The sequence below is a fragment of the Drepanopeziza brunnea genome (genome assembly GCF_022702325.1).
Source record: "Drepanopeziza brunnea f. sp. 'multigermtubi' strain 214-2 chromosome Unknown ctg5, whole genome shotgun sequence".
Lineage (NCBI taxonomy): Eukaryota > Fungi > Ascomycota > Leotiomycetes > Helotiales > Drepanopezizaceae > Drepanopeziza > Drepanopeziza brunnea.
In genome coordinates, this window is record NW_027094068.1 from 240308 (window position 1) to 260561 (window position 20254).

The 20254-nt window shown below is 48.8% G+C and overlaps 5 protein-coding genes across 5 annotated transcripts; 4 read left to right on the top strand and 1 right to left on the bottom strand.

Moving 5' to 3' along the window:
* Window positions 1-771: 771 nt before the first annotated feature.
* On the top strand, window positions 772-1769 carry L3040_003555 (uncharacterized protein; the record flags this gene model as incomplete). The annotated part of the gene is made up of 2 exons (XM_007291869.1): window positions 772-1000; window positions 1072-1769. 2 exons carry the CDS (start codon window positions 772-774, stop codon window positions 1767-1769), a joined length of 927 nt encoding a protein of 308 aa, XP_007291931.1.
* A 7206-nt stretch (window positions 1770-8975) lies between these two features.
* On the top strand, window positions 8976-11145 carry L3040_003556 (uncharacterized protein; the record flags this gene model as incomplete). The annotated part of the gene is made up of 3 exons (XM_066156456.1): window positions 8976-9436; window positions 9493-9567; window positions 9621-11145. 3 exons carry the CDS (start codon window positions 8976-8978, stop codon window positions 11143-11145), a joined length of 2061 nt encoding a protein of 686 aa, XP_066012044.1.
* Window positions 11146-11674: 529 nt separating this feature from the next.
* Window positions 11675-15708, bottom strand: L3040_003557 (uncharacterized protein; the record flags this gene model as incomplete). Its single annotated transcript, XM_007291871.1, has 5 exons — window positions 11675-12532; window positions 12578-14303; window positions 14351-15339; window positions 15394-15420; window positions 15469-15708. 5 exons carry the CDS (start codon window positions 15706-15708, stop codon window positions 11675-11677), a joined length of 3840 nt encoding a protein of 1279 aa, XP_007291933.1.
* A 189-nt stretch (window positions 15709-15897) lies between these two features.
* L3040_003558 (uncharacterized protein) lies at window positions 15898-17188 on the top strand (the record flags this gene model as incomplete). The annotated part of the gene is made up of 2 exons (XM_007291872.2): window positions 15898-16619; window positions 16669-17188. The coding sequence occupies 2 exons, from the start codon at window positions 15898-15900 to the stop codon at window positions 17186-17188; spliced, it is 1242 nt and encodes a 413-aa protein (XP_007291934.2).
* Window positions 17189-18530: 1342 nt separating this feature from the next.
* On the top strand, window positions 18531-20123 carry L3040_003559 (uncharacterized protein; the record flags this gene model as incomplete). The annotated part of the gene is made up of 4 exons (XM_007291873.1): window positions 18531-18748; window positions 18798-18963; window positions 19009-19260; window positions 19308-20123. 4 exons carry the CDS (start codon window positions 18531-18533, stop codon window positions 20121-20123), a joined length of 1452 nt encoding a protein of 483 aa, XP_007291935.1.
* Window positions 20124-20254: the final 131 nt, after the last annotated feature.

The following is a 20254-nucleotide window of genomic DNA, read 5'->3' on the forward strand; positions in this document are numbered from 1 at the left end:
GCGTAACCGTAGGTAGGGTAGGAATTACAGAGTTTCACTGCGAATACGATATGCGAAATCACGGCGGCTGGGGTTCTCTTCTGCAAACAGGGCTGGCTTGGCCTTCGCTTCGGCTCCTGCACATAAGCACCGATATAGCTGGAAGGGGCTTAGTGTACGGTCGGATGCGCATGTCTTTGGACCTGTCCCGCGTACCAAGACAACCAAGAGTCTCCAGGAGTTCAGACGGTTTTTCAGACGAGTCGAAGCCGCTTGGCCGGGGGTCGTTTGCAGTTGGGACAAGAGTGTCAAGAGCCACTAGCATTGCTGTGCTCCGTATAGAGCCTCTCTGCTATCCGAACATAATTTCACTTCGCCGTGGGTTTTTTTGGACTTACCTGTACAGCACGATGTGAAGAGGGGCTATGTTTATCCGTATATAATATCTACCCCGTCGCCGTGCTTCTGACTTTCTGCTCATACCATCAACACACTCACACTCACACTCACACTCACACTCACACTCACAATCACACTCACATCTCACATCTCACAACCCAAGAAATCCTCAACAGCTCTACTGTAGACCTGTACACCCGCTTGGTCAAGAGACGGATCCGTCCCGATTTCCACAACCACAACCACAACCACAACTACAACCACATCCACAACCACAACCACAACAACACTTCGGAACCCTCCTACGGTCACGTCCAGTAACCTGAAGTGCTTGCTGTCGCCCGCCGTCCACACCCCAACCCAACCCCAACCCCACCCAGCACAGACGTCCTCATGGCTCCCACGCTCACTACCGCCGCCCTGGCGGGTGCCGCTGCCATCCTCGTGGCGAGACAGGAGGTCAACGCGGCCGGGGAGGAGAGTAACTTCAAGCATTACACGCCCAGCAAGGCACTGGCACTCGCGTTTGCAGCATTATTCGGCGCCAGTTCGATCTGGCACACGTGGACGATGATTAAGAGAAAGGCCTGGCTCTACACCGCGTTCGTGTGTGGTGGCTGGAGTGAGTATCCCGTCTTCCTCCGCCCATGCCCCCTCATGCACCGGTGCCTCGACTAACCACCCTCTTCATAGTGATGACCATCGGTTTCATCGGCCGCTATATGGCCGCCAACGACGTGTTTGCCAGCGGACCGTACATCATTCAAGCGCTCTTCCTGATCCTGCCGCCCTCCCTCTACGCCGCGACGATCTACATGATGTACGGACGGATCGTCGTCTTCGTCGAAGCCCCCGAAGCCTCCCTCATCCGGCCCAAGTGGGTCACCAAGATCTTCGTGACGGGTGATCTGCTCGCCTTCGTGATGCAGGGTGGTGGTGGTGGTCTCACGGCATCTGACAACCCCGACACCGCCATGATGGGACAAGACATCCTCATGGCCGGTCTGGTCGCCCAGCTCATCTTCTTCTGCTTCTTCCTGCTCATCTCGCTCGTCTTCTGGAAGCGCATGCGCTCCAGCCCAACCTACTACTCCATGCCCAAGTACGGCAAGTACTCGTGGCAGCAACTGCTGAAGCTGCTCCTCGCCGCCGCCGCCATCATCATCTTCCGCTGCGTCTTCCGTATCATCGAGTTCTCGCAGGGTGACGACGGCGCCCTCATGAAGAAGGAGTGGTACATCTACGCCGGTGACTTCGCCCCCATGCTGTTCGTCCAGTGCGCTTTCCACTGGATGCACACCCAGGACGTCTTCCCCCCGGGGGGCGTCTCCGGCAAGACGGCTTCGGAAGGTGGAGAGTTTGTCGAGCTCGGCCAGCGCGCGTCGCGCTAGATGGTTAAGGGATGAGGAGGAGGAGGAGGAGGAGGAGGAGGAGGATTGGGGGAAGATCAGTACCCCGACAGTCAAATTTGCCTGACAACTGGGACAGCTTGCAAGGAATGGGGGGAGGGGGGTGGGGGGAGGGGCGCGCCGGGGAAAATCGAAAAACCCATGGGCGAAGATACCACACAGCAATGTGACGATGACGGCGAGATGGGGGCATGTTCTTTGGTTTTTGTTTTTCATCTTGAGGAAAATCTCTGGTTTTTTTTTTTTTTTTCGGAAGGCGCCTCTGACTCGCCGGCCGGAGTTGAGGAGTTCTTGGGAAATGGCCCCCCTTCCCCCCCCCCATTATGATTGTCATTGTCTGTATGTCATACAATACACGTATAGCTCTACATACTTTTAGTTTAGCGCGCTTGCTCTTGTTTCTCACCGAAAGAAAACATCACCACGATGGTGTGTTTTTCTCTTGTAATTCTACATAGAAGATGAAAAGAAGATGGATGATCCACGAATCTCTTTTTTTTTGTCTTTTCTCCTTGGTCCTATCGCTCTGTTTCCCCTGTCGGGACGAGAGGTTTCTGTGTGCTGCCTACACTTCCTCTGTTCTGGTGCGTGTGATTGTTTACTTGATTGGATGGGAGGGATAGGATGGGATGGGATGGGATGGGATCCTTACTTCCCCCTTTTACCCTTTTACTCTTTTACCCCTTCACTCGCTCCCCTTCACTTACTTGTACGGTACTTGTTCCTTGTCTGCCCGGGGGCACCCCGCTTACTGTACTGTACTATACTGTACTGCATTTTATTCTTTTCTATTCTATTCTATTCTATTCTATTCTGCTCTATTCCTCTACAGTACAGATTCACGAGATGCACAGATGCACGAGATGCACGAGATCCATAAGATCCACGAGATTCACGATCGAGATGCACCAAAAAAAAAAGGTAAATAAAAAAGTAAATAAAAAAGTAAATAAAAAAGTAAATAAAAAAGTAAATAAAAAAGTAAATAAAAAAGTAAATAAAAAAGTAAATAAAAAAGTAAATAAAAAAGTAAATAAAAAAGTAAATAAAAAAGTAAATAAAAATCACGAATGAAAAGAATAGAAAAAATGGAGAAGAAAAGGTGAAAAGGTGAAGGAAGATAAGAGAAAACAGAAGAAAACAGCAGAAAAGAAAAGAAAATTAAAAAAAGTGTAAAAAAAAAAAAGGTAATAAAAAAAGGAAAAAAAGGGGTCACATCCATGCGTCGTACGTCGTCGTACGTCGTCATAGAACGTCGTAGAACGTACGTAGTACAAGTAAGATCTACTTACCGGTACCGGTACCAGGCCCCCCCCCCCCCTGAGCTAAAGCTAAGATAAGCTAAGCTAAGCTAAGCAGGCAGGCAAGCCCTGGGCGGGCGGGCAGGTAAGCGAGCGGGCATGGCCCTGGTTGTCGAAGCTTGGAAGGTGGGGTGGGAGGAGGGGTGTATATAATGCGATATATATATACCTTAGATGTGTGTCAGCCAGCCAGCTACTTGGCATTTTAACTTGCTTGAATTGAATTGTATTGAATCGGATACATTCGGATGAAATTAATTCGAGTTAAATCGAATCGAATTAATTCAAATCTGATCGTATCGAATCGAATTAATTCAAATCGTATCGTGTTAAATCGGATCGTATCGAATAAAATCAAACAAATTACATCAAATAGATCAAATCAAAACATTTTTATAGAACCCCCCCTCCAAAAAAAGGGGAGGGGTTCAGTTTCGGAATTTACGTAAATAGCAAGTTTGATCAATGCGATGCGATGCCAGCGAGTTAGGTACCTAGGTAGGTAGGTTGCTGACGGGGCTTTCCCCGGATGTAAGTGCTGTGCGTTGTATATTGTAAGTAAGTAAGCTAGCTAGGTAGGTACCTATAGGTATGCGGATTTGAATCACTGCCGGTTTTTGTGGGGGGGGTGTGTTGTGCGGTTTATGAGGCTTGATTGATTAGGTAGGTCTGCGAAGATGGGTATTCATGGAGTGGGGGGAGGGGTATGGAAGCCTGAAGCAGACGAGCAGATAAAAAAAGCAAGCAGACAAGCAAGGAAGCAAGGAAGCAAGGAAGCAAACAAATAAGCGAATAAGCAAGCAGGCCAAAAGGAGAAAAAAGGAGAAACAATACATAAATATAAAATAATTTTTTTTTTCTTGTGGCGTTTTTGCGCTTTTCCGTCTTCGCATTTTTGCGTTTTTGACAGTAAGTAAGCTTGGAAAGGGAGAGAAGGCGAAGAAGAGGAGGGTGAAAGAAGAAAAAAAAAGACACAGCGAGCGAGTTCTCGACTCTCGACGAGATCAAATCAGATCAAGTTGGAGAGGAGAGATTTGGCTACGGGTTGTGGCGTGTTTACGCTTTTGAGGCTAGTTACGGGATTAAAAGGCTTGAGGGAATTAAGGGGGTTGAAGGGAGAAAAGGGATTGAGAGGGAGTAAAGGGATTAAAGGGACTAAAGGGAGTAAAGGGAGTAGAAAGATTAAGAGGATTAAAGGGCCTAAGGGGATGAAGGGATCAAGGAAAATAAATAAACAATCAAGTAAATGAGCGCTTTTTTTCCTGTTTTTCTTTTTTTCTTTTTTTTAAAAAAAAAAGACATTCAATGATTCCCCCGCCCCAACACTCAAAACCGAATGCCCGCTCCTATGCCCGCCACCATCTATCCGAATATTTCATTTTCCCTCGTGCGCGCGCATGGACGTAGAAATAGAAAAGCCCGATCGATCTGTGTGTGAAAAAAAAAACAAAAAAAAAGGGAAAAGGGAAAAAAAAGACCGGGGAAAAAGGAGCTATTCGTAGAGAAACGATTTTGTTATGAGATTGCGGAGAAGAGGCGTAGATGTTAAGAAAAAAAAAAGGACGCGCAAGATTATTTAACTAATTCTTTTAAGACTTCCGCTGCGTGAAGCAGGCCTTTTTTTTTTTTTTTTTTTTTTTTCTTCGCTGTCATAGCTGGTCTTATTGAACAAGAGTAAATAAATAAAGCGTTGTTGGCTTTGCTAGTATATCTTTAGTCTCCTTTTTTTTTCTTTTTTTTTCTTCTTTTTTTTTCTTCTTCTTTTTTTCTTTTTTTTCTTCTTCTTTTTTTCTCTTTTTTTTCTTTTTCTTTTTTTTTCTTTTTCTTTTTCTTTCTTTTTCTTTTTTTTTCTTTTAACTTTAATCTTCCATCGCTCGAGAAGCGCCGTGCAAGTCGCGCCAGTCTAATCTGGTGCAATATCGATAATTTTGACCGTCCGCATAGGTATGATTATTGACAATTATAACGCAATCAATCTCCTCCTTTCCCTCTTCCATCGACGCGAAAGTGGCTTCTACTAACCATAGAAAAAGCCTCTGAAAAGATATCCCCTGAAGTCAAAACCTCTCGTCACGCGGCTCGTATGGCAGTGATAGATAGCGTGGCTTGCACGGTAGTCTAGTCGCGATTCTTGAAATTGGTATCATCGCACGAACACCACGATTTCTTGATAGCGAAACGTTGTATATACGCTTTTAGCCTATTCTATCGTATTGACACCTCACTCGAGTTTCCAAAACCCTTCCTCGTCGGGGTGTAAGCCGCATAGAAAATATATACTACTATATATAATCACTGCATAGAGCGCCACTCTCAATTTTGAGTATTGAGGCACGGAGAATTATGCTCTACTACGGAAAATGTTCGAATCATTGACCAATCTCTCCGTACGCCACAGTGCGCTAAGCCCAACCAACCCCCAAGCAAAGCAAGCAACCCCTAAGCAAGTCAACCCCCTCCCCCGAAGTGAAGTTCAAGGCTGAAGCCTGAAAAATGAAAAACACGCCAAATAAAAAATAAAATTCGAATAAAAAATAGAGAAAGCGAAACTTGCCCCTCCCATCTTTGAAAAGCTTGAAAGCCTGGACCAAAGGTAAACAAAAATAAATGAGGGGAAAAAAAAACGTTCCGAGTCGGCGAGTTTCCGGCCCTGAATAGATCAGTTTAAATCAAACCAGGTTTACCGGAAAAACAAAGAGTTTTGGCGTTTGGGTTCGGGTTTTAAGTCTCATCAAGGAAATGAGGGGAGTAAGGAAATTACGTAAGTAGAAGAACTTCAAAAATAGAAAAACGGCCGTTTGATTTACCGGACGGGAGGTATAGGGTGACTTCGCTCGCAAGTGGGTGTCGGTCGGCTAGGGTGATCATTTTGAATGGTGATTCTGAAATATGGAATTCGATTCTGCGATGTACAGAGTACAGAAGTACAGCGGTTAAGTGAGTAAGTACTGTCCTTGATGGAAAGCAAAGGGGGCGTATCCTGTAGAGCCTAGACTTGACCGACCTAGTAAAGTAGTAAGTAGTATTTCCCGTATCGAGAAGAGAGGCGTCGGTATACCCCGTACTCCGCATGAAATGGAAAATCAGTCAGTGTTTTGTACTACGTAAATCTGCGGAGTCCTTTCAGCCTCGGCTACCTATAGCTTGATAACGAGCGAGCTTGCTTGCATACTCTCTTTCGATCAACGCTTTCTTTAATTTCAAATTCTCCGACTATTTCTTATGCATTTTTGATGGCTTTTTGTAATCCAACCGATCGTAAGTTGTCGTGCGGTATAGGGCTATAATACTGGAAACTGCAATGCGCATTGCAGGTCTGCTTTTGCATAACAGTCAAGAGCCGCATTCCCTCCGATAGCTTAGTCAGTCGATCGATCGCTAGCTGTCATTTGAACAAGTTTTACATATGCAATTTGAAGTTTTAAAACCCGATGCTATCCCGTTATCGTCAGCTGCGAAGATGCATTTCGATCTAATAATTACTTAGCTTAATTAAGCGGCATCGCTAATCAAAAATCAAAGCAATACGAAATAATAGTAAAATCTTTACGTTAGCAAAAAGGCTATCAAGCAAACAATGCCGTACAATAACAGCCGCTACATAATAACCGCTACGTAATAATATACAGCAATCGGTAAAGCGTTTTAACCAGCCTTCTCTAAGGAGTGTATCATGCGGTATATCGTGCGGTATAGGGTTATAATAATGGAAACTGCAATATGCATTGCAAGTCTGCTTTTACACTACGTAAGTTATATTCTTCGAGATGATTATCTTAAAGATAAATATAATATTTAATAATATGCTAGACTATAACCTCTCGTTCGGATTAAATTAAGATCGAAAAAGAAAAGGTCACTAAAACTTCAAGATAGTATCGATTCCCCGTTCTAGAAGGTCTTTTTTACGTAGTATATCTCTTGCGGCATGCATGTTTCGGCGTTGAATCTTATATAAGAATTAAATATCTGTATTTTTTGACGCCGCATTATCTCGATATAATCGTGGATAATGACGAAGGAATCGTATATTGATTGCTACGGCTGGAATAAAATAGTATTTTAGTACTATCTAATCGTACGCTCGGTATGAGAAAGAAGGAAGGAAGAGAACTACAATACAGGGCCGAGAGTATATGCATCCCCGGGAGCGTGATATCATGTGACATCAGCTGATTAATCCAACCCCAAGCAACCAGCCAGTCAGAACCCCTAGAACTTTCCATGCCAAGAGGCCTGCCACCGTAATGTTGATAATACAATTCTTGATTAATCGAACATTAATCCTTCTTTAAAAAGATACCCGGCCTTTGTGTCTGTTCATAGAATTTTTTTTAAAAAAAAATCTAATTATTTTTTCGTTGCACTCGTTAGATAATATAGGTATTGTGATAATCATTGCTAGCTTTTCGGGTAACCCAAGCCCGCGTATATCTTCCTCCGGTAATCCAAGTCTTATAGGTTTATAAGATTCAATACTATTGATCTATGATCCATCGGATTTGCTCGAGAGCGTATCGTAATAAATTCTGGGGGGGTTTTTTTTTTTTTTTTTTTTTTTTTTTTTTTGGAACTCGAAACGCTTTCGCATAAAGTAGCTCGAGTGGTCGGTTTAAGATTGCAACGAATTTATCGAATCGTAAGTTTACAATCGAGGTGCTCTTGAATTTGTTTATAAGATTAGCAGATTGAATGAAGTAAGATAATATTACGTCGTTGGTCTCGAGTTAATTTTGAAGCTTTAGAATGCTTCATTGAAGCCATCGCTGCGGTGCGTTGAAACGAATTACCTCGATCTCGTAGGATAGAGTGAATAGCTAGTTTGCTCGAAATTTCGAGGAATCACGTTCCTACCTGATTTAGCTAAACTTGGCCTACCCTTTATCGGACCAAGGACAACACTTAACCGCTGTACCTCTATATTTGAGGACTGTAAGGCGTGCTTTCGTAAAATAATGTCTTTATGGCGATGATTGGAACCTCAAAGCGATGAAATACCTCGGTCTTCAATTCGGAAAGAGTGGAAAGAACAACGGCTCTGATTTCGAAACGAAAACCCGCTGCGGCACGCAAGGTTGTGATGGGCTGACGGGGATTCTATTGGCGAGGTGCTGTTCCAAGAGTTTATGCCGTATTGCAAGTAAGACTGAGTAACTGAAAAAAGATTAGAAGTTATCATTCCAGGGGGCGTCGCTGCCTTTCCTGAATCCGGCCGGCCAGTCCCTCGAAGACACCCGAAGAATAGGGGCTCGGCTAAACTGGAACGCCAACTCCTTTGTTTTGATTCATGTTCTAGCCTAACGGGACTGCTTTCGATGCAACGAAAAGAGGCCTCGGATAAAAAGATGTAAACCAATTCCCCAAAGCTGCGAAATCTGTTCGTAACGCCTCCTCCCACTGACCCCCAGGGCGCATCACGTGCCCGATATCCCGGCCAGCGCATGACCAGCTGTGCAGGCATCCTCCAAAATCTCACACCTCCCTCAATCCTCTGCACCACAACCAGCCTCACTTCTGCAGATCAAGACTCAGCGTTTACATCAGCCCTCCAGCCCCAAGAATCCGGATGCGTGTGATTGGGCAGCATGAGGCCAATTAATATCTCAGCCGCTAAGCAGCCGACCCCCAGGGCCCCATCTCATCCCAAGCCCGGGGGATCAAAAGGCATATTAAACGTCCGATTCGCGCCACGTCCTGAAAACTTTCGATGGAAACCTAAAGCTCCCATACAAACTTATTTTCAGCCTAAGATACACTCCGTACTTAAACCGGCACCGCCCTGCGTACGATCACGCGTTTTGATTCTTCCGATATCAAGCGAGACGTGCCTTTGGGATTTATATACAACTCCTTGACGGCCTCGGGAACGAGTAGAATACACATGAGAATGGCCGGCTCAAAACCAGTCAAGTTCTATGGTTCACAAGTTGGCGGTTCCTCCACAACCCCACACTCTTACACCGGTTCCCCCTGGGTCCTCCTCCAGCACGATATCGCCTCGGCCTTCCATTACATCCTCTTCCTCCCCTTCATCATATTCCCGCTCTTCCCCCTAAAATCCGGCCCGCTATGCGAGCTCTACCCATCCTCCGCCAACCTGTACGACATTTCCCTCCATATCATTCTCATACTGCTGCAACTCCCATTTGTGCTGAGCGTGCCGTTCTGGGTTGTGTTCCCCTTGTGGTGGGTGCTAATTGGAGTTGCGGTTTTCGTTGGTGTTAACGAGGCAATTTGTTGGCTGTTGAATGGCAAGGAGATGGAGGTGTGGAGTAAGGATGAGTATGTGGAGGGGAGAGGAACGTTTGAGAATGAGCAGTGGATTTTCCTGAATGGGGTTGCTGCTGGGTTTGTTTACTCCAGTACCTCTCTCCGATTTTTCAATCTAACATTATATATAGAAGAAACTGGTTGCAGAATAATGTCGACCGGCTAGCTCTTACGTTTGGACGTCCTGTATTAGGAGTCCACAACAGAACGTAAGATTATAGACATTGTTCCGCCTGTCGAGCGATGACTGACGATCCTCAAGAAACGGCATAATTTTCGACGTCGTCCAATGCCTTATCCAACGCAACTTTACCTACGCAACCCAAGATGTGCGCGACTGCTACCAAATCATAAAACGCACTCTCTACCAACCTCATCTCACGAAAGTGATTTTCATCCTCCACTCTCAAGGCGGAATCATGGGCGGCATGATCATCGACTGGCTCCTCCAAGAAGTCCCCCAAGACCTCCTCGCTAAGCTCGAAGTCTACACATTTGGCAACGCAGCGAACCACTTCAACAACCCGCACCTGCATCTCCTGAGCCAACAAGCAGCGCTTCGGTCCCCTAGTAAGCCGTACACGACGAAAACCACCACCTCAGTACACTACCACGACCCCTTGCCCAACGGAAATCACCATCAAAACGGAAACAGAAATGGGAACGGAGACAGCAACGGCACAGTCCTCTCCCCACCTGCAACCCACTCCCAAACCTCGCGCCAACAAACCCCCTCGGGGAAAGCCATCCGCTACATAGAGCACTACGCACACACGGCGGACTTTGTCGCCCGCTGGGGTGTCCTTCACTTCACCACCGCATTCTCTTCCTCTTCCTCGCTCTCGCCCATGGCGCCGCGCTTCATGGGACGGGTGTTCGAGCGGGAGGGGAAAGGCCACCAGATGAACATGCATTATCTCGACGCCATGTTTCCCCTCAAGCCCGCACCGGCTCCAACACCACCACCACCACCACCAGCACCAGCATCTACTACTACCCCCCCAAACCCTTCCAACCCCAACCCCATCCTCATCCCCTCCGTCCTCTCTCGAATCGCCACCCTCTTCTCCCTCCGTTCCTGGCCTCGCAGCAGCAGCAAAAACAAGAACACAACAAGCGCGAGAGGCGGAATAGGCAACTCGGGCTTCCTCGGCTGCGACGACACTCCCGCCGCAAACGCCTTTATGGAGTCCGTGCTCGAGCTCGGAGCAGGAGCAGGAGGAGGAGGAGGAGGGAAGCATAAACGCGGAGTCGACGGCCGCCGCGAGGGCTGGGCAATGTCGTATCTTGGCGCTCATGGGGAGCCGCTGCTGCATGGAGGGGGCGAGAAGGAAGAGGAGCAGGAGGAGGAGCGGGAGCGGGAGGGTTCGTCGCTGAGGGATAATATGTCGCCTATTTGGACGGGAAAGCGAGGGTCTAGGATGGGTATGGGTATGAGCATGGGGATGACGCCTCTGGAGGCCAGAGACGGTAGAGGTAGCAGTAGCGGTAGCGACTGGAAGCTTGTTAACGGCGATAGGCCGCCCCTGGTTACCCAATCGAATAACGGTAAGATCAAAGACGGCGGGGCCGCGCAGGACAGGGACACAAACAGCGAGGACGAGGAACGGGAAGAGGAACGGGAAAGGAAGATGAAGATGAAAAATATGGAAAAGATGAAAGAGATGAGAGAGATGGATATGAGGTTCCAAGTCAAGGATTTTAGTAGATTGTGGCTCTATCGCAATGGGAGGAGTCCTATGACGGACGAGACGGATATGGGGATTATGAGGATGGCTACGCTATAGTATATAGCCAGCCAATCCTTATGTACCTATCTTATGTATCTCATGTATCTCATGTATCTCATGTATCTCATGTATCTCATGCATCGTATCCTTGTCTGGTAACCATTCATTCATTCATTCATTCAATCACTACTACTATTTTTTGGTTGAGGTTCTGTAGTGTGAGGGTATGTTAGGATATACTGGCTGGCGTGTTGGGTAGGCAGGTAGGTATGTTTGTTGATGGATGCTTTCTTTCTTCGTTTGCTTTGCATTTCACGACTTACTCTTTCTTCTCTGCTGCCCCTCAATACGAAACAAACACAGGAAACACAGGAAACACAGGAAACACAGGAAACACAGGATACGCGCGGGCGTGCTGACTTGGAACTTGTATCTATATCTGAAATTTTTAAAGGGCGCTCAAGCGTCCCATCCCATGCCACGCTCCCCATGCTTGTTTATGCCAATAACTCAAAATCCGAGACGTAATATTGCCCTTGCTCCTCTACCAAGCCACGTCACCCATCCCACATTATTCCAGCAATAGCTACACTATTAACTCCTTTGCTCCCACACAAACCGGACATCCGTCGCGGATTCGATCCCTTAGCAGCCTCGCATGCGTAACCTTGGCGCCAACACTATGTGTCCCCTCGTCTCCCTGCCTCCATTCCCCATTCTCGTCCCGCTCTACATCAGGCGGCGTTAACGGCCTCCCGCCATTCCCCTCACTCGTGAAGTTCAGCAGATGGGTCAAGTGAAACACGTGTCCACACGCAAACCCGACCAATGTCTCCATTTCCTGGCCCGAGAACGGGTTGCGGCAGCCTACGCAATGGCCCGGCGCGGGCAGTGCCGGAGCTGTAGCGGCTTCGGTGAAGTCGCGCGCGATTTTCGAGGAAGCCACTCCATCAGTGTTGGTTGGGACATCGGAGGCCTCGACATCTATGTGGTCCTCTTGTTTCCTGACCACGTCGAACTTAACGCCCTTTCTTTGCCCGCTTCTTAGCGTCATTTGCGCGAGCGCGACCTCGCCCCGAAGAACGCGGGCCACGCCTAAGGAGATGCTGTGTTGAATTTCGTACTCCTTTATCATTCTGCCCAGTCCCTCACGAAGGCCTTCGATTTCGAGACCTTCTGGGATGCGACGCACGAGTGTGATAGGATCGATGGCTGTGCCTACTTCCTCGAGCAAGCCGCGGATGAATCGCGGCTTGTCCATTGAGTAGTCGAGGAGGTTGGTCCATAGATCCGTGTCGTCCTGCGCTTTGCAGAAAGAGATTGCTTGCGAGACATCGTTAAGGCGCTCGATGATCAGGAGCAGGGCACGCTTAGGCTGCCCAGTTTTAGAGTAGAGATAAACTAGTTCGGGGATGTAGTCACGGTCTTCGCATTCTTGTGTCGCCTGGGATTTGTTAGTGGATTAGTGTGGAGGAGAGGGAATGCTTACGGTTTCAAACGTGTAAAAGGTGGAGGACTTGAGGAAGTCCATTAGAAGGTCTCGGTCATAAAGGGCAAAGAGGTGGACGGCGAGATCGGCTAGGTCGTCGACGAGAGATTTACTCTCCGAGACGAGCCTTTCTCGAGTCTCGCCTTGATGTTCTTTGATACCGTCGCCTCTCCATAGCGAGCTGACGTAGAAGAAGAGATAGAGAGTCATGTTCTTTTCTTGTAACTGGTTCACGACAACCTGTGGACTGACCAGGCCATGCTGCGCCTCATCTACTAGTAGCGAAATCGCTTCCGATGTCAATTCCTGCAGCTCGGCGACAGAAGCACTACGCTTCTGTTCCTTCGAGACGCGAAGAAAGATTAATCCCGGAATATCATCAGCAACAGCATCAACCAGATGATACTCCTTGATCAGGAACATCGCCGTGTCGGCATCTTGCAGCCTTATGTAGCATTTCAGTGCTTCTCGCGGACGTCCAGCGGCAACGTGAAGCTTACCCAAACTCTCCATCACGATTCGCCAATCTCTCCCGACCTCGCCATCTTCAACACTGTCTTCACGAAGATCGCGATACTTGATCTGGTTCTCAAGTACGGTCGTGATACTCTTGATGTCGAAAAGATCGGGTGGCCACTGATCCAACAGCTCCCTTATTCTCGGCCGATTGCGTGCAGCGTAGTGGCCCAAGATTACCTCGAAGATTTCAGACTTCAACGGAGGGCTCATTTGTGTTGTCGGAATATAGTTTGTAATCTCGTCAAACTTTCCAGCACCGACAAAAGTGTAGACATACTCCTCCCATTGCTGGGCAGTACCAAGCACTTTGCCACATACTCTACCAGCACCGACCCAATCGCGAGCTTTGATCAATTGCTGGATCCAGAGCTCACCAACACGACGTTTCTCTTTTTCGACCGAAGAGTTGATCAATTTACTGGCAGAGTTCACTGTCGAAGTATCGTCGTAAAAGTCATCGGTACTCTGCTGTTTCTTTTCAGGCGTCCCGGGCCCAATCTCGGCAAGCTTCTCTGGAGATGCCGCGATGACCTCGGGATGCTCGTCTATCAGTTCCCAGGCTTCTTGGTTCTTCTCGTGTTCTAGGAGCCACGACAAATGATCCGAGAGATCTCTTTTGGTAGCCAGTATGCAGTCATAGGGACTGTGTATAAAGATTTTCATCCCTGGCACCACAATGTGTGGGTGGGCTGATGGACTGCGTGTTCCGGGTCTGCCTCGAGCACTGCTTGCTGCACTTTGCTTCGTGTCGGAGCCCTTGCTGCCATTACTCCGTACGCTGGCGCTCGAACTGAGCAGAGTCGTTGCATTAATTGTAGCATTCCACATCCCGCTGCCCATGCCCGCCAAAGTCTCTAACGTACTACGTGAGGACTGGGTTACTGAGGTAGCACGTGCAGCGGGCAGTACACCAAGATGATAGTCAGTCGCCGACAGTCTTTCAAATCGGCTGACAGTAAGGGTGTCGGTGTCGACTTCTTGGGACGAGTTGAGGTCAATGAGACGAAGCTCAGGAGACCTGGCATTCTGTCGACGACGAATACCACCGCGAGGCTCGCTGCTGGAGGAGCCTGTCGATGCCTTGGAGTTGTGTCCCTTGGGAGCTACTTCGTCCTCCTCGTCCCCTCCCGGTGTAACGTAAGCAAGTACAAGAAGCAAAGTTGGGGTATATAACGACAATCCAGAAATAATGCAATCCATGCGTAGACTGCAAGGATGGTTAGCTCATGAATATCATGGGTTTCGGGTCCTCACATTTTGATGATCTCCGGCTTTCCAACCGACCTTTCCCCAATATTTTTACCAACACCTACACCCCCAGGATGCACGTTGATGATCCATACCGTGCCTCCCCACCCCACAACCAACTTTTCAATTCGTTGGCCACTTTTCGATGCCTGCTGCTTCAACTTTGCTGTAGCAGGAGACGCGACTGATGTTTCGCGAGCTCTGTCGTCGTCGTCTGTTTCGAGACTTTTTTCGTCAATCCATTCGGCCCGTCCTTTCCAAACACCAGCCATTTCCTCCCAACCGTTATCCTGGGGCCGGTCCACATGACCTATTCTTTTCCAAGCCGACTCTAGATCTGCACTATCCAGATGTAAATGCGTCCGCATGATCTTGACACCATGCTCGTTGATCCACAAGACATATTTCCCGGAGAGTGACCATTTGATAGTACTGATAGTACCTTCTCCCGAATGCAATACTGTGTCTTTCCCAGCATTTCCACCAAGTCCAATAGCCCCTAGCCAGCCCGATGCTGTAGCGGCAGCTGTCCCTGTGGTTGTGGATTGAGAAGCCCCGGATTTTGCTCCGACTGTGAGAACGAGATTGCCTGCCAGCCCGCCAGAAATATATGTTCTGTCGTTCTTGTAGTCCGGCGAGATAGCTACCGCTTGCACCGGCCTCCCAAAATTCCTGAGCTGAACATCCTTTACATCTACCAATGACTGCACACAGACGTTCCCGTCGATTGAAGAAGTAGCAATGTATATGGCGTTGGAAGGTGTGTTCGCAATGAGCTGGGTCATTCGAGGCCCACGTGGGCTGGCCGCAGTGGCCTCCGAAGATGTCGATGGGGTCCTTCTAGGTGTTTGGGCTTGAGATACCACTCTGCTTACTGCCTCTGGAACCGGAGTCGCTCTTGGCGGAGGAAAGGGAGATATAGAGATGCTTGAGGTCGACGCGGTATGAGCCCGGTATGCTCGTAGTGGTTGGAAGGTTGGCAGTGAAAATACGTGCTTCAAAATTTCTCAGTACGTAACAAACAAGCTTCCATTGAGGACTCGACTTACGATATTTCCATTATGTGTTCCGATGATCTGTATATAGTTCAGCGTAATTCAACAAACCTCTAGCTATGGACGTACCATCTTGTCCCCCGCAACCATAAAACAGCTTGTGGCATCTCCGTTCCGGTATACCGGACCCAGATGACTCGTAAACCGGGCGTATTTCAGCTTGGGCTCGTCTTCCTCTTCGTCTTCGTCGTCGCTCTCCTCTTCGCTGTCGTCCACACTTTCTTCCTCCACCGTGTCCCGCCCATCGCGACTCTCCTCTTTCCCCTTCAGATTGCTGGTGTCGCCCTGATCCGTAGACTCTTTGGCCATGGCGGCGCACTTTGTTAATTACATCTGGTGGTGCGGGCAAGGAGGTTGAGATTCAACGACGTCAATGAAGCTTGGGGAGCTTTAGCCGAGCACGGAGCTTGTGAATCACCACTAAACATGGAGCTTATATTTATAGTTTAACAACATCTCTCCCCACGACGTGTGCGACCATCTTGAAGCTTCGTCTGGATGATGCAAAGCCTCGGGCGGCCATTCCGTGCGCCTGCAGCTCGGCGACTCCTTACAGATGGAAATCTACGCCCTCAACTGCTGAGAAGCCTCCATGCCACCGCGGCCGGACAAGCTCCCCGAAGGCGGAACTTCTTTTCATCGAATGCGAATTTGCAGCAGCAACTGCCGCCCAGTATAGAGACAGCCACAGCGACAGCGAATGACTTGCCGCCCCAGCAGAAGAGGAAATCTGTTCGCTCGCCTGCGGGCAAGACATCCCTTCGCAGAGTAGCTGTCGAAGCCCAGAGGTCGCGAGAGAGCACCACCAAGCGTCAGAATGTCGCTGCAGAAGGATCGGGCAGCAACAATGTCACGGCAATATCAGTGGCAGACCAATTCGATATGGACGCGGTAGTCCGTATCCTGCGGTCTCACGGCTTCCCAATCGACCCCGATGCGACGGGCTTCGAGATGGACCAAGTTATACATACCCGGGGAGTCAACAATGGAGACATCTTCGTCTTTCCTTCTGGATCAGTAGTGGCGTGGTCTTTGCCTGAGGATGTCGTGGCTGATCTGGCAACGAAGACCCTTTTGCCGGCCGCTGTTATACCACATACGGGACAGATGGAAATGGAGGATTTGGAATATACAGAGGATCCCAAGCGAGAGAATAGCACTATCAAAGGAGACATGATCATTCTTGGAACAAAATCTGGTCTCCAGGGTAGCAATACCGAGTCGGTCCTCTTCCACGGCCCGGCAAGATTGGCTACTAACACTACATAGCTCTCGAGTAGACACCACTCTCGCAAAGATTGCCTTCTCTTCAGGTCTTGCTAGATCAACGAAGCTCGCCGTGCTGGAAACAATGCTGAGCAGATATCTCGAGTCTACTCGAGCAATTCCCACGACTCTCTCTCGAGGTGCAAAGCTTCCGTTCAGCAGAAAATTCATGCTGCAGAAGACTGGGGAATTGCTGGAACTCCGGGCGCAACTGAATCACTACTCGGAACTGATTGACTCCTTACCGGACCTGTTCTGGGACAGTAAATATGAGTTGGGACTGGAGGGGTACTACGACCAAGTCGGACGAGCTTTGGACGTAGGAGTACGGATCAAAGCATTGAACGAGAAGTTGGATTATGCCCAGGAGATCGCTAGCATTCTCCGACAGACAATGAGCGAGAAACACGGCATTCATCTGGAGTGGATTATCATCATTTTGATCGCGGTCGAGGTGGGCTTTGAACTTAGGCATCTATGGAAAGAAAGGGTGGAACGATTGGAAAGAGAACGACTCGGGTGATATCGCGAAGAATTCCGTTGGCATGCACCTAGTCACGATGTGGGATTCGAGCATTACAATTGGAGTTCGGAGAACATTGGCATTAAGTCGTGGCGTTTATTTTCACGATACCCCGCTCCAATTCAAACAATACCTCGGCGACATCTAAATTTTCAAAAGCTCCGAAGGATTTGGCGAGGATTACCTCTTTTCCACTTCTTGTCCTATATCTAATATTCCCACTTGATAGCACTCCTTGGCAGAAGTCTTCTCCGCGTTTGGCTTCCGGCCGAGTCCAGGACGAAAGGCTTTTTCAGACAACCTTGCTCTTCCATTTCATGCTAACCTGATAGATCTCATATCCCCATCCTCTGAGCCTATTCCTGGAGTTACCAGGTGAGGCGGGCTTTCACAATCTTAGAATGCTCTTCACATTGCCGCCCCCCGTCTTATAAAGATCACCAATATGTAAGGTGGGGAGACTGGCACTGTCAAACCAGTTTGGAGGTTGGTGGCGTTGAGGAAGCGGCACCCCCGCAAACCAAACCTCGCATGGCGCTACATTTGCTGATTTTCCCCGGATCTCCACACCAAGTCAACGTGTGTGTCTCGCTTACGAAGCAAGTTATTATTCAAACGAGATGTTGGGCCGCCAGAACCCGTATCGTGGAGCTGGCACCGGTGCCTGTCAAAGAGTCAGGCCTGGCAATGTCTGACCCTTGGATCTGCAGCTAGATATAGCAACAAAACCAACTTCGACACTGGAACAAAGATCAGCATCCAGATAGTGTGCTATTGTGGTTGAGAAAGACCGTCGACCCGAGTCACGCCCCAACCCCCAGCCAGAGAGATGTTATCAAATATCACTCGCGGCTTCCCCTCTTTGTTGACGCCGCATTCGGGATCGCACCGCGTCTTCTTTACAGCCACGTTCTTTGCGGACTGATGTTGCAGTAGCGGGCCTTATATCCACGTTCCCGTATGTCGGACCTTCTGCTTGTTGCAGAATAGTCGACAGTTAAGCGACGCTATCATTTGTTGCTTCACAGCAAGCTCCATTCTCGTGCTACATAACATTTCTGTGCGCTCGAGCAGGATCCAGTGATCATGCTGCCCGTTCAATTGGGATACATTATACTTGGCAATCGTCGGTGTGCATGATCAGAGCTGAAGAGGCGAACTTACCTTTTTTATGTCTGCGTTTCCCCGCATCTCGTCTCGCATCGAGGTCTATATAATTCCTTTATTATCCACTCCCTTTCAGTTTCTGTTTTTCACTCTGCCGCACTGAATCGTATCTTCCATCTTTGGTCAGAATCCTCCACTCTCCATTCATCTCAAGTTTAAGGTCTCCTACTTCATCATGTCCTCTGATCCCGAGAAGGTGTCCATCGACTACGTCGAGCACACCGTCTCGGACGACTCCAACGAGTTGAACGATGCCCGCATCGCCAAATTTACCCTTGAAGAGCAGAGGAAAATTATCCGAAAGGTTGATTGCCGCCTTGTATTGACTCTCGGTGCTTTGTATGCCTGCAGTCTCATGGATAGAACGAATTTGGGGGCTGTCAACATTGCGGGGTATGTCGGTATAACCTTCTCACCGGAGCTTTCGTTGATGAGAACCAAGCATGTCGGAAGGCCTCAAGCTTCATGGCGAACAATACAATTTGATTGTTCTCATATTCTTTATTCCATATGTGCTATTCCAGCCACCGGCCACTGTTGTGCTTCGGAAAGTAGGGCCACGAAATTTCTTAACTACCATCGTGGTGCTTTGGGGAGGTTGTATGATTGTAGGTACTTCACTTGACCATTTTGATCCTCGCTAACGGTTCCAGGGCTTTGGTTTCGTCAAGAAATGGGACCAGATGCTCGGTCTCCGAATCATCCTCGGTGTTCTTGAAGCTGGCTTCTTCCCTGGCTGTGCCTACCTTCTCTCGACCTGGTACACAAGATATGAGCTCCAAAAGCGCAATGCAGTCTTCTATCTTATTGGCAGCATGGCATCAGCCTGTGGAGGTATCCTAGCTTATGGCGTGATGCAAATGCATGGTCTCGGAAACCTGAGCGGCTGGCGATGGATCTTTGTTGTATGTCTCCTTCCGAAGCCTCACACTCACCAATTAACAGCCCACAGATCGAAGGCCTTATAACCTGCGTCCTCGGTATCGCTGGCTACTTCCTCATCGTTGACTTCCCCGAACACGCTGCCAAATCCTTCAAGTTCCTCAACCAACAAGAAGCAGAGTTCATAGTCGCGCGCATCGAGCTCGACCGCCACGATGCCATACCCGAGCCATTTTCCATCAAATCCTATCTCTTCAACGCCCTCGACTCCAAGGTCTGGGGCTTTGCCTGCCTCTTCGGCCTCACAACCACCAACACATACGCTATAGCCTACTTCCTCCCCGTCATCCTGCGCCTAGGCATGGGCTTCGACATCGCTAAAGCCCAGTGCCTCGTCGCACCCCCCTACGTTGCGGCGGCACTAGTCATGTACTATGCGGCCGCGATTGGCGACAGATACCACATGCGTGCGCCCATCATTCTTTTCAACGCCATCCTTGGGCTCATTGGGCTCCCGCTCCTCGGCTACGCCAAGAACAATGGCGTCCGCTACTTCGGGGTCTTCCTCGCGACCATCGCCTGCAATGCCAACATCCCCGCCGTGCTGACCTACCAGGCGAACAACATCCGCGGGCAGTGGAAGCGAGCCCTCTGCTCCGCGACCCTGGTCGGCTTTGGCGGCCTCGGCGGCATCGTGGGCAGCACTGTGTTCCGAGATCAGGATGCACCAAAGTACGGGCCGGGTATCATGACGACGATGATTAGCAGCGGGCTGGTCATTGTCATTACGCTGGCTCTGACGCTCAAGTTCCACCTGGCGAATCAGAGGGTGGAGAGGGGGGGCAAGGCGATTGAAGGTCAGGAAGGGTTTCGGTATACTTTGTAGAATGGTACCGTACTAATCCGGTGTTAAGACGTCTTATTAAAAAATGAAACAGTTTTTGTAACGTCAGATTTTATTAATAGGCTGGGGCCCCACTTTTGCTTTCAAAACACCCTGATATAAGCCTCAAATTT